Source organism: Haliotis cracherodii, unplaced genomic scaffold (genome assembly GCF_022045235.1).
Source record: "Haliotis cracherodii isolate W230 unplaced genomic scaffold, xgHalCrac1.p SCAF_1, whole genome shotgun sequence".
Classification (NCBI taxonomy): domain Eukaryota; kingdom Metazoa; phylum Mollusca; class Gastropoda; order Lepetellida; family Haliotidae; genus Haliotis; species Haliotis cracherodii.
Genome location: NW_027266264.1, coordinates 68,959,326 through 68,974,069, shown reverse-complemented (window position 1 = coordinate 68,974,069; position 14,744 = coordinate 68,959,326). Strand labels below are relative to the sequence as shown.

Genomic DNA, 14,744 nt, shown 5'->3' with positions numbered 1-14,744 from the left:
GAAAATATGTAATACATGTTTTAGTGTAAAGTGTCTCCTCGGCCTATACTGCCTTGCATAAAAATATAAACATGTGTGACACTCAAATAAATAAACAATTCATTCATTAAAATCAGGTATATGAATCCAGCATGCGAGACAATGTCTTAGTTCACTCAAGGCTCTAAATGCTTGAAATGCGTATTGGCATAAACTGGTAATAGTTAGGTACATCGTTAAGCTTAAACTAGAAGCCGTCCTAGTGGTCGTACTGCTGTGCAGCGTAAGGCAACCAAGAAACATTTATTATATTTTATAAGGGGTTTGGTACCGGTAGAGTCAGGAAATCCTCACCCTTCTTGCGAACACCTGGTGTCATCACTGAGTATCAGTGATACATTCATATTATTTTTATCACTATTTTGCCTTTTAAGGTGCAGTGGAATCTGTTTCGGCAGATAATGGAGACTGATTATTACAGTGAGTTTTTCACATCATGTATGTGTGTGCGTGTGCGTGTGCGTGTGCGTGTGCGTGTGCGTGTACAGGTATTTGTTCTGCAGCGAAAGTGGAGTTATTCACAAACATAAGCTGCACAACAAACATTCATAGCCGGACGGCTAACAGCTGCACTCAAACAAACTTAATGACAAGTAGTGCAGTGTATGAATGGTTTACTACCGCAGTCGACACGACACACCTACTCGGTGGGAGCGACGTGACAACAAGGAATGGCTCAATGGTAAGAGCGTGTGAGGACAACACTCATGTTGATGTCTCTGTATGTCTGAGACGTCAACAGCCATGACGTACATCGTCACTGCTTGACTATGTTATGGAATAATTATCTGGTTGAGGGTCAGTGTAACAGAATAGGTTGTGAAATACAGGTACACCCAGACCGCCAGTACACTTGACAAATCAACACAGACATATCAAACCATGAAGTACAAAGCCCCTTCAAACAGGACGATTATTAGCAGCTGTACTGTTCGGATCACCAAGGTTTCACTGTTACTAGTAGCACGTGTTATTAACACAGGGAATTATTCGTCGTCAAAGTTCTTGACACTTACTGGCTGTCACTCGGCATTAACGGGACAGGGTAAGATAAAGACAAGCCGGCTCGGAGTGGGATATCCATGTTAACATGTGGCATGGTATCTCAGTGGGCTATAGCTAGCACTATAACACCGCCAGAAGCCCGGACTAGTACAAGCAGCCACACACACACACACACACACACACACACACACACACACACACACAACCACAACCACACAACCACACGGGCATGTATGTCGCCATGTAAGTGCAATAATCTTGAAAGCGTCGTCAAACCCCATTTCACCCACCTCCTCACATATACCATATCAGGATCAGGGTTCTTTCTGGACGGGCGCGAATATGAATGCAGCAGATGCTTCCCAATCAGCATTACCAATATCAACACATACCGTTGTGTGACCGAATATAATACGCATCAGTGTTGGGTAGGGTGCTACTGGGGAAAATACAGAAGGTCTCGTAATGGTCAAAGATTTGAATAACTGTCCCATTATTTCGTATACTTGATAAAGGCAATGGGTCAACGTCCCATTTTGAGAGTCATTGTGTGTTAACCAGTTATACCTGTGATTAGCATCCATGTATATCTAACAAGAAACAAATACATGCTTTTACCATTCACATCATGAGGTGAAATATTGTCTGTTATGAAATGACTGTTTCTTTGGAAGGTGGTGTCGCAATTTTACATCAGTAAACACCCCTGCACTCGATCTGGGGGCAATCCCACTCTAAATCCCAGCGCTTAAAGACTAGAACAGGTGTTTCCATAAGAATACTTTATTTACATGATATTACTCATACAAATATTTACAAATGTAGATATGCAATATGTCCAGAACACAAAACTGTAACACAACAAGTTGTATATAATACAATACACCACAAAATCTGATATATCCGACATATGTAATGAACCACAATCTATGACCTATCGGACATATATTAAGATACAATGCATTTATTTGTACTAAAGTTTTGATGTATGTGCGATTTGTGTCACCGCTGGCAATGCATTGGTGGATGTGCTGCCGATGCATCACATACGTAGTTAACATACTAACTAGTGCTTCTTCAATTGATGTTGCTTGCCTCTAAGTTTGTTTGGATTTATTGATGGCACAATAATTATCTGATTTGGAATCTTTGGTTTGGTTTGTTGTTTAACGCCGCATCTAACAATATTCCAGCTATATGATTGCGGTCTGTAAATAATCGAGTCAGGACCAGACAATCCATTGATTGAGATCATTTGCATCGATCTACACAGTTGGCATACGATGACATGCATCAAATAAGTCAGCGAGCCTGACCACCCGATCCCGTTAGTCGCCTTTTACGACAAGCATATTCGCCTTTTACGGCAAGCATGGGGTACTGAAGACCTATTCTACCCCGGATCTTCACGGGTCCTTTCAGATATTGAGGAACCAACATTGATATGCATTTCATATAAAAATCTAACAAAAACCTTCAAGAGGTAAAAGCAATAGCAATTTAAACAAGGTATGCGAACGAATTTTTCCGGCAATATATTCAGATAGGTAGGTGTAATTACAGTGCTACAATAACAACGGATATTTCACAGTGGCATATGAAGTAAGTGTCATTTATCATCTATTTTAATTATTATCCCGGCAAAGTGACAACATAGAGCAAATATTTCACAACAGAATTATCTTTAGGATCCCGTTAGTCGCCTTTTACGACAAGCTTAGTCGCGCTTTTACGACAAGCGTGGGTTGGTGAAGACCTATTCCACGGCATCTAAGTGATTAAGTTTGCCCCAATCTGTGAAATGTTAGCACGTGACGTTAGTCATCATTTAAACCGAATCACAATTACCACTGAATACTTTGTCACGTGTCCACATCAGTAACACTGTTTTACTTCATACATATTTACAATCATATTTCACCTTCCTTTATTTTGAAACATTACTTAATGTATGCGTAAAGAGAATATCATTTCAATCGGGGATTCCTAATGGATAACCCTTCGTTGTAGGAATAGAAATAAAATCCTTTAAACAGTAATGTTTTGTTATAACATTTTCTGACCACAGGCCTCGGTCTCTGAAACGGTTTAATACACCAACGTCTGGAGTATGTCATTCGCCCTGTGCGCACGCATACGTGAGACAACTAATTATATCTAACGGGCGCTGTACCCACAGCCCGGTATGTCGGGGGTGCTGGAAGCACCTGCCTGACCGAATTAGCGGGTGCTGTTCTGACAGAGTACGGGGGTGGCGCCACAGGGTACGATGTCCGGACAACCTGTCCGTTGGGCACGGGTACAAGCTGGCGCACTGTCCGAACTGGAACCGGCACCCTCTTCTTCACACGGAGGAAGGGAATCTTTCGTCTGACCCTGAGGAAACGTTGTACCACGGTCGGTGCTGCCACCGCTGCCGCTGCTGCCGCCCCTCCAGCTTTTGCCTTAACTGATGATAATAAAAGTGGAAAAGGGTTGCTGGGATCATACAAGGTGACTTTCATATTTTAATTTAGGTTATTTTAAGTTTTGTTGATTCGTTTTAATGGTTCATAAGAGCGTGTTTTACCTTTTTTCTTCTTGATGGTATCGAATCTCTTTTTCTTATTGGCCGCTGATTGGCTGAAATTGGAAAACATAATTAATAATGTCATAATTATCATGTTACCGTCAAAAAGTTTCAACCGTGTATAGTGTTAAGAATATTGTCAATTACCATTCTTGGTTTGTTTGTTCGTTTGTTGTTTAACGCCGCACTCAATATTCAAGCGATCAGACAGCGGTCTGTTAATAATCGAGTCAGGACCAGACAATCCATTGATTGATATCATGAGCATCGACCCACGCAATTGGGATCGATGACATGCATCAACCAAGTCAGCGAGCCTAACACTCGATCCCTCAAGTCGCCCCTTACGACAAGCATAGTCGCCTTTTATGGCAAGCATGGGTTGCTGAAGATCTACTCTACCCCGAAGCATGAATGTGTTACTCACTCAGATGAGAACGGTGCTGTTTTTCTGAAACAAAAAGACATAAAACGTCAACGCAAGAGAATACTCGATTATCCGCCGAAACAGATACTATTTGACGTTATGGACAAGAAAGTTGTGAAAACTATATATATGGATCACTGAAAGTCACCAGGTGTTCGCAAAAGATTGTAATTTGTCGAATCTGTTTAGAAGATGGAGATAATTGTTTCCTTTCACGTGAACATAAGGTCTTGTTTGGCATTTAAACGATACACATCAGAGCCCAACAGCACCAACCATAGAGAAGGATAATTCGTGAGGTGTACAACATACTGTCCTCAAGGTGCTACCGAGGGCGATGGTATACTGGGATGTTACATATAGCTGTTGGTAATACACCCATCACACTGTCTTACTTTAATTCTGTTTCATTGAGTTGACCACTGTTACATATATTACAATAATCTTTGAAGTATTACTTCTTTCCACAGCAACGTCGACAGCAACAAGCCAGTAGAGTACCCAGCAAGATGGCACCTAATATCCCTCCTAGTATGCCGAAAATGACGTCGAAGTTAGTCGTGGCTGCATTTCCTGACAAACCTACTGCGGCGGTGGTCGCAGCTACTGTCGTATCGCCGCCAGTATTATCATTATTATTATTATTATTATTATTATTAGCATTAGGATCTACAGCCGCCGTTGGTGTTGGAGGGCAATCTGATGACGTCACAGTGACCGTGGCAGCGATTTGTGACGTCAACGGTCCTGGGAATTCCCCTTGGTCAACGGCACGCGTGGTCAACACACAACTCTCGGGCTGCAGCAACGTCTTCAGGAGGTGCACTGTACCGTCGGCGTGTATTTGTAAACAGTCGCTTCTAGCTGGGGTAAATGTGATGAGGTTGTTGCCTTTGTAGTCAGAGTCATCATCGAAAGCCTCAAAATTCACTGGAAGCACTCCAGTACCTGTGCATTCAGTCACTGTGTACCTGAAAGAGGATGTCATGCTCATTGTGAAAAGGTTGGAGCAATCTCATTCGTGGGAGTATGGGTAAGAGGAGCCTAGTGATGCCCAGGTATTACATCTTCTTCCTGTCTGAATGAGAGGACATACATATTGATGGCACTCAACCTTATCTTCTGATATTGTTTTGTTTGTTTGTTGTTTAACGCCACATTCAACAATATTCCAACTGTATGACGGCGGTCTATAAATAATCGAGTCTGGACCAGACAATCCTGTGATTAATATCAGGAGCATCGATCCACGCAATTGGATCGATGACATGCACCAACCAAGTCAGCGAGCCTGACCACCCGATCCCGTTATTCGCCTTTTACGACAAGCATATTCGCCTTTTACGGCAAGCATGGGGTACTGAAGACCTATTCTACCCCGGATCTTCACGGGTCCTTTCAGATATTGAGGAACCAACATTGATATGCATTTCATATAAAAATCTAACAAAAACCTTCAAGAGGTAAAAGCAATAGCAATTTAAACAAGGTATGCGAACGAATTTTTCCGGCAATATATTCAGATAGGTAGGTGTAATTACAGTGCTACAATAACAACGGATATTTCACAGTGGCATATGAGTGAGTGAGTGATTTGGGTTTAACGCCGCTTTTAACAGTATTCCAGTTATATCACAGCGTGTCAGCTTAATGTGGGAGGAAAGCCCGAAGTGATGCAGGTCTTACACGTTTACCACTTCGGTGAAACCCACGAGCACGGGTATGGTGCTGACAAACCTAGAAACATAATCGGGACGAACCGGGATTCGAACCAACAATCATAGGTTTCTGGCGTGCCTAAGGGACGCAACTCTGCACAGCGAATCGCGGCGCCTTAGACGACTGGGCCACCCGTGCCCCCCAGTGGCATATGAAGTAAGTGTCATTTATCATCTATTTTAATTATTATCCCGGCAAAGTGACAACATAGAGCAAATATTTCACAACAGAATTATCTTTAGGATTGTTTGAAGTGTACGTCGTCACTGGAGGGGTTACGATGGGAAGAGGTGTTTGGCTTGGTTACCGCTGAAATCTGCAGAAATCTGTTTTGACTCCTTTTTACCCATCTAAAGTGAATTCATGGGAGTCGGGGTAATAAAGGCAGGTTGTATAAAGTAACTGAGGAGGCATTAAGTGTAGCAGAGGTGTATATTGAAAATAATGATAATCCTATGATTAAAGATATATTCTTATACGTACGCCAGGCCAGACCCATCTTGCCGGAAGTAGGGTCTGTTGTCGTTGATGTCTCTGATGTTCAGGTTGACGGTGACGTTGTCCGTCAAACCCTCAAGGTCAACTGCTTCTATGAGGAGGGTACGATTTAATTCTCGTACGTTGTTGTCGATGTTGTAGCGAGCAGTTATTTCCCCAGTGTCGCGGTTGATCTGGAAAATGCCCTCGTCATTCCCACCCACAATCCTGAACTGGCACCTGTCTCCACGATCCTCGTCCTCGCACAGGTAGCCTGGGTTCACGTAGATCTGGACAAATGAGTATACGTAACTTCACTTTAATAATGATATTAGTACCAGAAAATTGGGGTAGACCTCTTTGGATAGAAGAACGATAGGTTTTCAGGAAACACTATCAGAAGGTTGACAACCTTGTTTGTGTATTTCATCAACAGACTTATACATCATGTCATTTGCCGGCATTTCAGCATGTGACTTATGCATCTGTATTTCAGCATGAAGTCTTTCTTACCGATTCCTCGTTGACCTGCTGGTAGTAGACTTTCGGGTTGAGAACAGGGGGTTCGTTGACCTCAATGGGGCGTACGTGTAGATACTGGTACACCAAGTCACAGTTGCCGTTGTCGGCGGATATGTTGAGGTAGATATCGGCGAAAAATGGGTTTTCGTAATCCAGTTCTTCATTCAAGATAATAGATGATCGACCGTCTAGAAAATGAACCATTTTGTTTGAATTTATTCACCAATATAGGTCTTCAGCAACCCAAGCTTGCCGTAAAAGGCGACTACACTTCGTAACGGGATCGGGTGGTCAGGCTCGCTGACTTGCTTGATGCATGTCATCGTATCCCAATGGATCGATGCCCATGATGTCAGTCACTGGATTGACTGATACAGACTCGATTATTTAAAGATTGTCGTCATATAGCTGTTATATTGCTGAGTGCGGCGTTAAACAACAAACAGACTTGGTCGGCTCTTACGACAACCATGGGCCACTTTGACCCTACGCGTCACCGTCAACAGTGTTACGGCTCTATGGTACAGCGGTGGAAATGTGTAATCGTTTTCCGCCTTTTTTAATTTTGCACAACTGATAATTCATAATACAGTTGACAACAGGAACAAAATGAGAGAGTGAGTTGGTGGGCGAGGTTTCGCGCCGCTTTTTAGCAATATCCGAGCAATATCACGGTGGGGGACACCAAAAATGGGTTTCACACATTGTACCCATATGGGGAATCGAACCCGGGCCTTTGGCGTGACGTGCGAACGCTTTTACCACTGGGCTACCCCACCGCTCCTGGAACAAAATGAACCCATTCCACTTACTTTGAATGGAGAACAGCTTTTGAGCTTGAGGCGGAGTCACGCTGACGATGCTGTAGACGATAGCTGGCGAAATTGTAGGCGGATCCAACGTGTATATGGAGGTTCCGTTCGGACAGTCTTCTCTTACCGAAATTGTACGGTTCAGTTTGGGATCTAGTGGGCTTTTCATGAAGCCTGCAAACAATCAGAAGCGTATTATAAAGGGCACCATTTAACATGGCATTAATTAAAAACAGCAATGTCTTTACAGAAAAGACGAAAGTATTGGTAAGATAAATTAATGTGTATAAGCTCCTTAAGGCAGCGCCCACCTGTTATTTCACACGTGACTGCTATAGGGCCCACATTAGGGTTAGTGCCGTCGTTGACTGACACAAGGAAGGTTATGGACGGGTTGCATTCCATCTCCAGATTCTTCTTCGCTCGAATATCGCAGGTAACTGAAAAATGTTAAAAATATGAATTTCATGATGCTTCTGGCTTCCACACATCCTGCATCTGACTACAGCATATCACGCATCTGACTACACCGCATGATAGAAGTGATTACTTGATGTAGGTGTAGTAATCTGCACATGGTGGAGGTAGATACACCACATAATGCACCTGACTAGAACACACCAATTGCATGACTACAACATGGTGCACCTGGTAACAACACATGATGCAGGTGACTACAACACATGATGCAGGTGACTAGAACACACCAATTGCATGACTACAACATGGTGCACCTGGTAACAACACATGATTCAGGTGACTACAACACATGATTCAGGTGACTACAACAAATGATGCAGGTGACTACAACACGTGATGCAGGTGACTACAACACATGATGCAGGTGACTACAACACATGATGAGGTGACTACAACACATGATGCAGGTGACTACAACACATGATGCAGGTGACTAGAACACACCAATTGCATGACTATAACATGGTGCACCTGGTAACAACACATGATGCAGGTGACTACAACACATGATGCAGGTGACTACAACACATGATGCAGGTGACTACAACACGTGATGCAGGTGACTACAACACGTGATGCAGGTGACTACAACACATGATGCAGGTGACAACACATGATGAGGTGACTACAACACATAATTCAGGTGACTACAACACATGATGCAGGTGACTACAACACATGATGCAGGTGACTAGAACACACCAATTGCATGACTACAACATGGTGCACCGGGTAACAACACATGATGCAGGTGACTACAACGCGTGATGCAGGCGACTACAACACATGATGCAGGTGACTACAACACATGATGCAGGTGACTACAACACATGATTCAGGTGGCTATAACACGTGATTCAGGTGACTACAACACGTGATTCAGGTGGCTACAACACATGATGTAGATGACTACAACACATGATGCAGGTGACTACAACACATGATTCAGGTGGCTACAACACGTGATTCAGGTGACTACAACACATGATTCAGGTGACTACAACACGTGATGTAGGTGACTACAACACATGATTCAGGTGGCTACAACACGTGATTCAGGTGACTACAACACATGATTCAGGTGACTACAACACATGATTCAGGTGACTACAACACATGATGCAGGTGACTACAACACATGATTCAGGTGACTACAACACATGATTCAGGTGACTACAACACATGATGCAGGTGACTACAACACGTGATTCAGATGACTACAACACATGATTCAGGTGACTACAACACCTGATGCAGGTGACTACAACACGTGATGCAGGTGACTACAACACATGATGCAGGTGGCTACAACACGTGATTCAGGTGACTACAACACGTGATTCAGGTGACTACAACACATGATGTAGATGACTACAACACATGATTCAGGTGGCTACAACACGTGATTCAGGTGACTACAACACATGATGCAGGTGACTACAACACATGATGTAGGTGACTACAACACGTGATGCAGGTGACTACAACACATGATTCAGGTGGCTACAACACATGATGCAGGTGACTACAACACGTGATGCAGGTGAATACAACACATGATTCAGGTGACTACAACAGGTGATGTAGGTGACTACAACACGTGATTCAGGTGACTACAACACATGATGTAGATGACTACAACACATGATTCAGGTGGCTACAACACATGATTCAGGTGGCTACAACACGTGATTCAGGTGACTACAACACGTGATTCAGGTAGCTACAACACGTGATTCAGGTGGCTACAACACATGATGCAGGTGACTCCAACACGTGATGCTGGTGACTACAACACGTGATTCAGGTGGCTACAACACGTGATGTAGATGGCTACAACATATGATGCAAGTGGCTACAACACATGATGCAGGTGACTACATTTAATGAATTTAGGGAAAGATCGGTCTAGTTACATACTTGGGTCAATCTCAAAGTTGCTTGACGGTGGTATGGTTGTCATAGAGCAGAAGAGTGTGTCTCCATCAGGGTCTGATATGGTGGTCTTCAGAGTGTTGTAGACCGTATCTCCTGCACTCGTTAAGTCAGCTTTTATAGGCGTTGGGCACACTGTAAAATATATATGGCCATGTACAAACCAAATGATATTTGTCGTATAACTGTTATTATACATCCCTTTGGGGATTGTAGGATAGAATAGGTCCTTGGTTACCAATGTTCTGCCTACAAATTACTAGTATATATAGATCGGGCGGTCGGGCTTGCTGACTTGGCAGATTGCGTTTGATCGTACCCCGAACGCGTGAATCGTTGCTCAAAATATCAGTCACTGGATTGTCTGGTCCAGACCAGATTATTTCACAAACCGCCGTCATATAGCTGTAATATTGTTGAATGCGGCATTTACAACAACAAGACTAAACAGAATGACTGTGTATTACATCAACGCGAAACGAAAATGCAATTATACATTACAAACATACTTGTGTTGCTGAAATAAATCCTTTACTCAATTCTCACTGACGGGTTACAAGCTTACTCTGTTGTGCATTGTCGATCCTTGGCGGTTCATTGGTGACCACCTTGATCAGGACATCGGTTGAGATAGCCGGATCAATGTCGTTAGTACAGGTAAGAGACATTCTGTATTCTTGAGCCAGGGTGTAGTTCAGTTTGCCTTGACTCGGTAGATAGAAAACACACCAGGCTGGAAAAAAACCCGTAAATCTGAACCGTTGTCAGCAAACGCTGATTACACCAACACTTAAAGTGTTAATTAGAAGAATACTCAACATTGCACTGGACAATAAGTCCTCTTTCAATAGAAGGAAAGCTCATTTCAACTTTCCAGAAGTAAAGGGTCGATTTACTTCCGATGCTGACGAAAAATAATTCCAGAAGTGGATTGTTCTAGATGTCTTTGTATTCCGTAAATCAGGAGAGAGTGTATGTGTTAATATTATGAGGTTACTGTGTTTGGTAGCACGTTCCTACTTTAATTTGTAGGCTTGGGAAGTTTTGAAAGAAGGATGCTTTGTCTTCTGTTATTAAGTATGAAGGAAACATACTTGATTTCGAGGGAGCATACATTGTCACCAGATCATGTTACTTACTGCTAGCCGATAAAGCGTCAATTCCTGTGTAGACATCGAAACAGTTTCCACACTGGAATTGGTTTGTAACTGAAGTTTTCCTGACAGTCACGGGCTTGCCAGCGTCGTCTACACAGTCCACACACACAATGTTGGTGCGTGTTGTAGTAGACTCAAACACGGTTCCCTGGAGAGAGGTCTTGAAGGACTGAAATTAATATACTTCATGTTGTACATTTTAGAAGAGTAAGATATATGTGGATGTATTTATGACTTTTGGCTTTAACGCCGCTTTGTACAGTTTTACAGTAATGCCACACTATTGTTGTACTTGCTTTACGGATTTGATCTGGGGAAATACCGGTTGGCAAGTAAAACAATGCAATTCAGAGTTTGTTTTAGTTTTCTCATACACGACAAGTCAGACAGACAGTATATTCAATATAGAGGCCACTGGCCAAAATACAGACATTACATTTCTGTGCGCTATAATTTATAGACACCAGGAGAAACATATTGAGTCGGTGTGGGGGTGGTGGTGGGGGTGGGGGTGGGTGTTGGGGGTAGGGGGTGAGAGGGAGATGGGTATTGATAGGCGTGGTGGTGTTAAATGAATAGTTTGTTCAGAAATATGCCCAAAAAGAATAGTTTGTTGGCAGAGGAGAAAACAATGAATAGTTTCTTTGGTGGAACACTTGTGCGCTAATAGTGAAAATGAACACATTGTTTGGTGGAGCTCAGCTAATAGTGGGTCCTTGTTTCCAAAATTATTTTTTCTGATGTAACATGCAAAAAAAAAATACATCATACGGTTTTGAAAATGTTGAATGGAGCAGTATATTGGTAATATGAAAAGTTTTGTTTCACAATTTCAACAATTTTTACGCAGTTACGGTGTATTAAATTAAATCGTTAAAAGTATTCAAAATTAAATTAAATTTTACAATGTGTTCAATGAATGAAGTCAATGTTGGTATTATATGGAGTATATCGTATTACTTTGTTTAAATTTCGTTGTTCTGATTATGATTTAAATATTTGGTAGAAGGTTTAAGAAGACAGTTTACGCCCATTGTTTGTGATGCCAATATTAAAGTCCGATTTCTATTTTTGTCTATACTGTCTATTTTATGATGATTTGAGAACATGTTCCAACCTTTCCGTCATACTTTACATTGATCCATATATTTACATATTAAAATATACGTGAAACCTATTCGCTAACTTAGGTGACAGTGTATCTTTAGCATGCCTTAAGCGTAGCTGTTATCCATGCTGTTTCTTCGACAGGTGATTTGTTGTTAAGTCATGATCATATAAAAAATCAAAATTGTCCCAAATCTCTTTTTCCCTAAGCTACAAAGATTATTGTATTCTGGACAGTATCTGCTATTCTTTTTGGAAATACCGCGATCATCATAAATTATCAACAACGCTTTGGATGTATTTTACTTGCCCGTGTGTTAAATACAGGATATGACATAGACGTTGCTACACTCTCATGGCAAACAAACTGGAAACTATCACTTATAGTACCCTTTCATCAACTGTTTATAACACTTCGGTGAAATATACACGCAAAACAATAATCTTCTATGAGTGCATACTTTTAAATGAAATAAACAAACTTATTATCAATATTATTAAGAAATACAAAAAGCAGAAAACGATTGGCGCTTCATATATTATCTTCGTACTATTTAATTGACGACAATAATGATAATCTTGAATGTTTTGCCACACTTGAAAGGTGGTATTTCATCGAATGTTAACTGAGGGGTAATGTCAAGACAAAGAACAATAAACAAAAGTGTGAGTCATTTTCCATATCACAGAACAACAAATACTCACCAGAACCGAAGCCGAGTACGTAAACAGGTTCACAAAAACGAACCCCGCCAATATTATTCTAACTCTCTCCATTGTTGCTGATTTCAGTACTGTCCCACGTCTGGTGTTTTAGACTTCAGGTCATCTTTGTAATAATTCCATTGCAACCTGTTTCACCATTACGAGTAAACAAGTCTCGCGATACCTCGTCCTCTAACGGTATTTTGTCAACGTTATTACCATAACAAGGTCAGTAAGGTACAAGTGTGTCGTAGAGCGAGCGGACTTGCTATGACATATTCATGCTTTCAAAACGATCAGCCGAGTAATAGTGAATATGCGTATCTGAATTGACAATGAGGATTAGTTTGAATGAGGAGGTTGAATATATCAGACATATCTTATATTACTAAATTACAAAGACGACATTCAAGAGATCGATAATGTGTGCGACTGACCATTTTTATTGTCACCCTTTTGAAGAATCTTTTGTTGATGTCAATGGCAATATATTGAAGCTAAGCAGGGGGTGAAAGCGTTCTGTGAACACTCGGTAACTCAGTGATGCGTCAAGTGTAATGCTATTTGTTAACATGTGTTGAAATATATTTGAATCCAACACACAGCTATTTAATGAGATATATGTCAGATAAAACATTGTCAAACGTTAACTCTTTAAACGGGATCGGGCGATTTCTGTCATTCCTTACCTAAAATATTTGTTTGATATAAAAAGCAATAAACAGTCCATAACAAGGTTTTTTAAGTAGGACCGGGTATTTATGTCACTGGTTTAAACAGACGTGTTAGTTTACATGTATTAACAGAAACTAACCCAAAGTACATAAGGTTGTTCGATAGAGCCAACTAAAATATGGATCCGGTTGCTTGCCCTGTTACTCTGCTGGCGTCATGGCACGTCGTTCATGCTATCAACCACTGGGTGGCCTGGCCAAGACACGATTATTTACATAAAACTGGAAGATTGATGACAGTGGCGTAAATCAACAAACTATAAACAGTAAACGTTTTGTCAATGTGGTTGATTCCAGACCCGTGAAGATTCCGGGATAGAACAGGTATTCAGCAACCCATGCTTGCAGTAAAAGGTGACTATGCTTGTCGTAAAAGGCGACTAACGGGATCGGGTGGTCAGGCTCGCTGACTTGGTTGATGCATGTCATCGATCCCAATTGCTTGGATCTATGCTCATGATATTAATCACTGGATTGTCTGGTCCAGACTCGATTATTTACAGACCGTCGTCATATAGCTGGAATATTGGCACGGGAAATTGGCTTCTTACAGTGTACCCATGTGGATAATCGAACCCGGGCCTCCGAGGTGAAGAGCGAACGCTTTAACCATTACACTACACCACCATCAGCAAGCCTAAGAAGCATTGACACTATTTAAAAAAAACATTGAAATGGCATTTGTGGTCATCGACCGTATTTTTATGACGTAAAGGATCCTGCAGACACAAAGTGCTGCCACAACACTGCGGGAACAGTATGAGGACGTTTCTGTTGTATCAACATGACCTGCTTCAGACACCTTCCACTAAGTCATTTACCATCATATTGTCACCATCATAAACGACTTGAAAACATCGTGGAGCGAAGCACAGTTTTGTAATTTTGTAAGTTCAGTGTTATATATGTGAATGATGCCAATTTTAGAAAAAAGTCCAGCAATATTACGACGTTTGGCATCAGATATGGACTTCATAGTGGTACCCATGTGGGAACTCAAACTAGGGACTTTAGCATGAGGAGCGAACGTTTTAATCACGAATTGTCCGAACTGCC

At 41.7% G+C, this 14,744-nt stretch overlaps 1 protein-coding gene across 1 annotated transcript; it reads right to left on the bottom strand.

Annotated features, from left to right (window-relative positions):
• Positions 1 to 1,825: 1,825 nt before the first annotated feature.
• On the bottom strand, positions 1,826 to 13,194 carry LOC139464635 (protocadherin-like protein). Its single transcript, XM_071246191.1, has 12 exons — positions 12,955 to 13,194; positions 11,125 to 11,311; positions 10,551 to 10,718; positions 9,971 to 10,120; positions 7,882 to 8,010; positions 7,571 to 7,744; positions 6,750 to 6,946; positions 6,243 to 6,526; positions 4,499 to 5,011; positions 4,041 to 4,064; positions 3,614 to 3,666; positions 1,826 to 3,493 (listed from the first exon to the last, which is right to left on the bottom strand). Exons 1-12 carry the CDS (start codon positions 13,024 to 13,026, stop codon positions 3,192 to 3,194), a joined length of 2,253 nt encoding a protein of 750 aa, XP_071102292.1. The 5' UTR covers positions 13,027 to 13,194; the 3' UTR covers positions 1,826 to 3,191.
• Positions 13,195 to 14,744: the final 1,550 nt, after the last annotated feature.

Excerpts from the sequence above, each read along its gene's own strand:
- LOC139464635 (XM_071246191.1), bottom strand. The coding sequence starts at position 13,026 with ATGGAGAGAGTTAGAATAATATTGGCGGGGTTCGTTTTTGTGAACCTG. Across the intron at positions 8,011-9,970 it reads CAACTTTGAGATTGACCCAA|TTACCTGCGATATTCGAGCG; the intron begins GTATGTAACTAG and ends AACATTTTTCAG. Across the intron at positions 3,667-4,040 it reads ACAGCACCGTTCTCATCTGA|CCAATCAGCGGCCAATAAGA; the intron begins GTGAGTAACACA and ends TTCCAATTTCAG.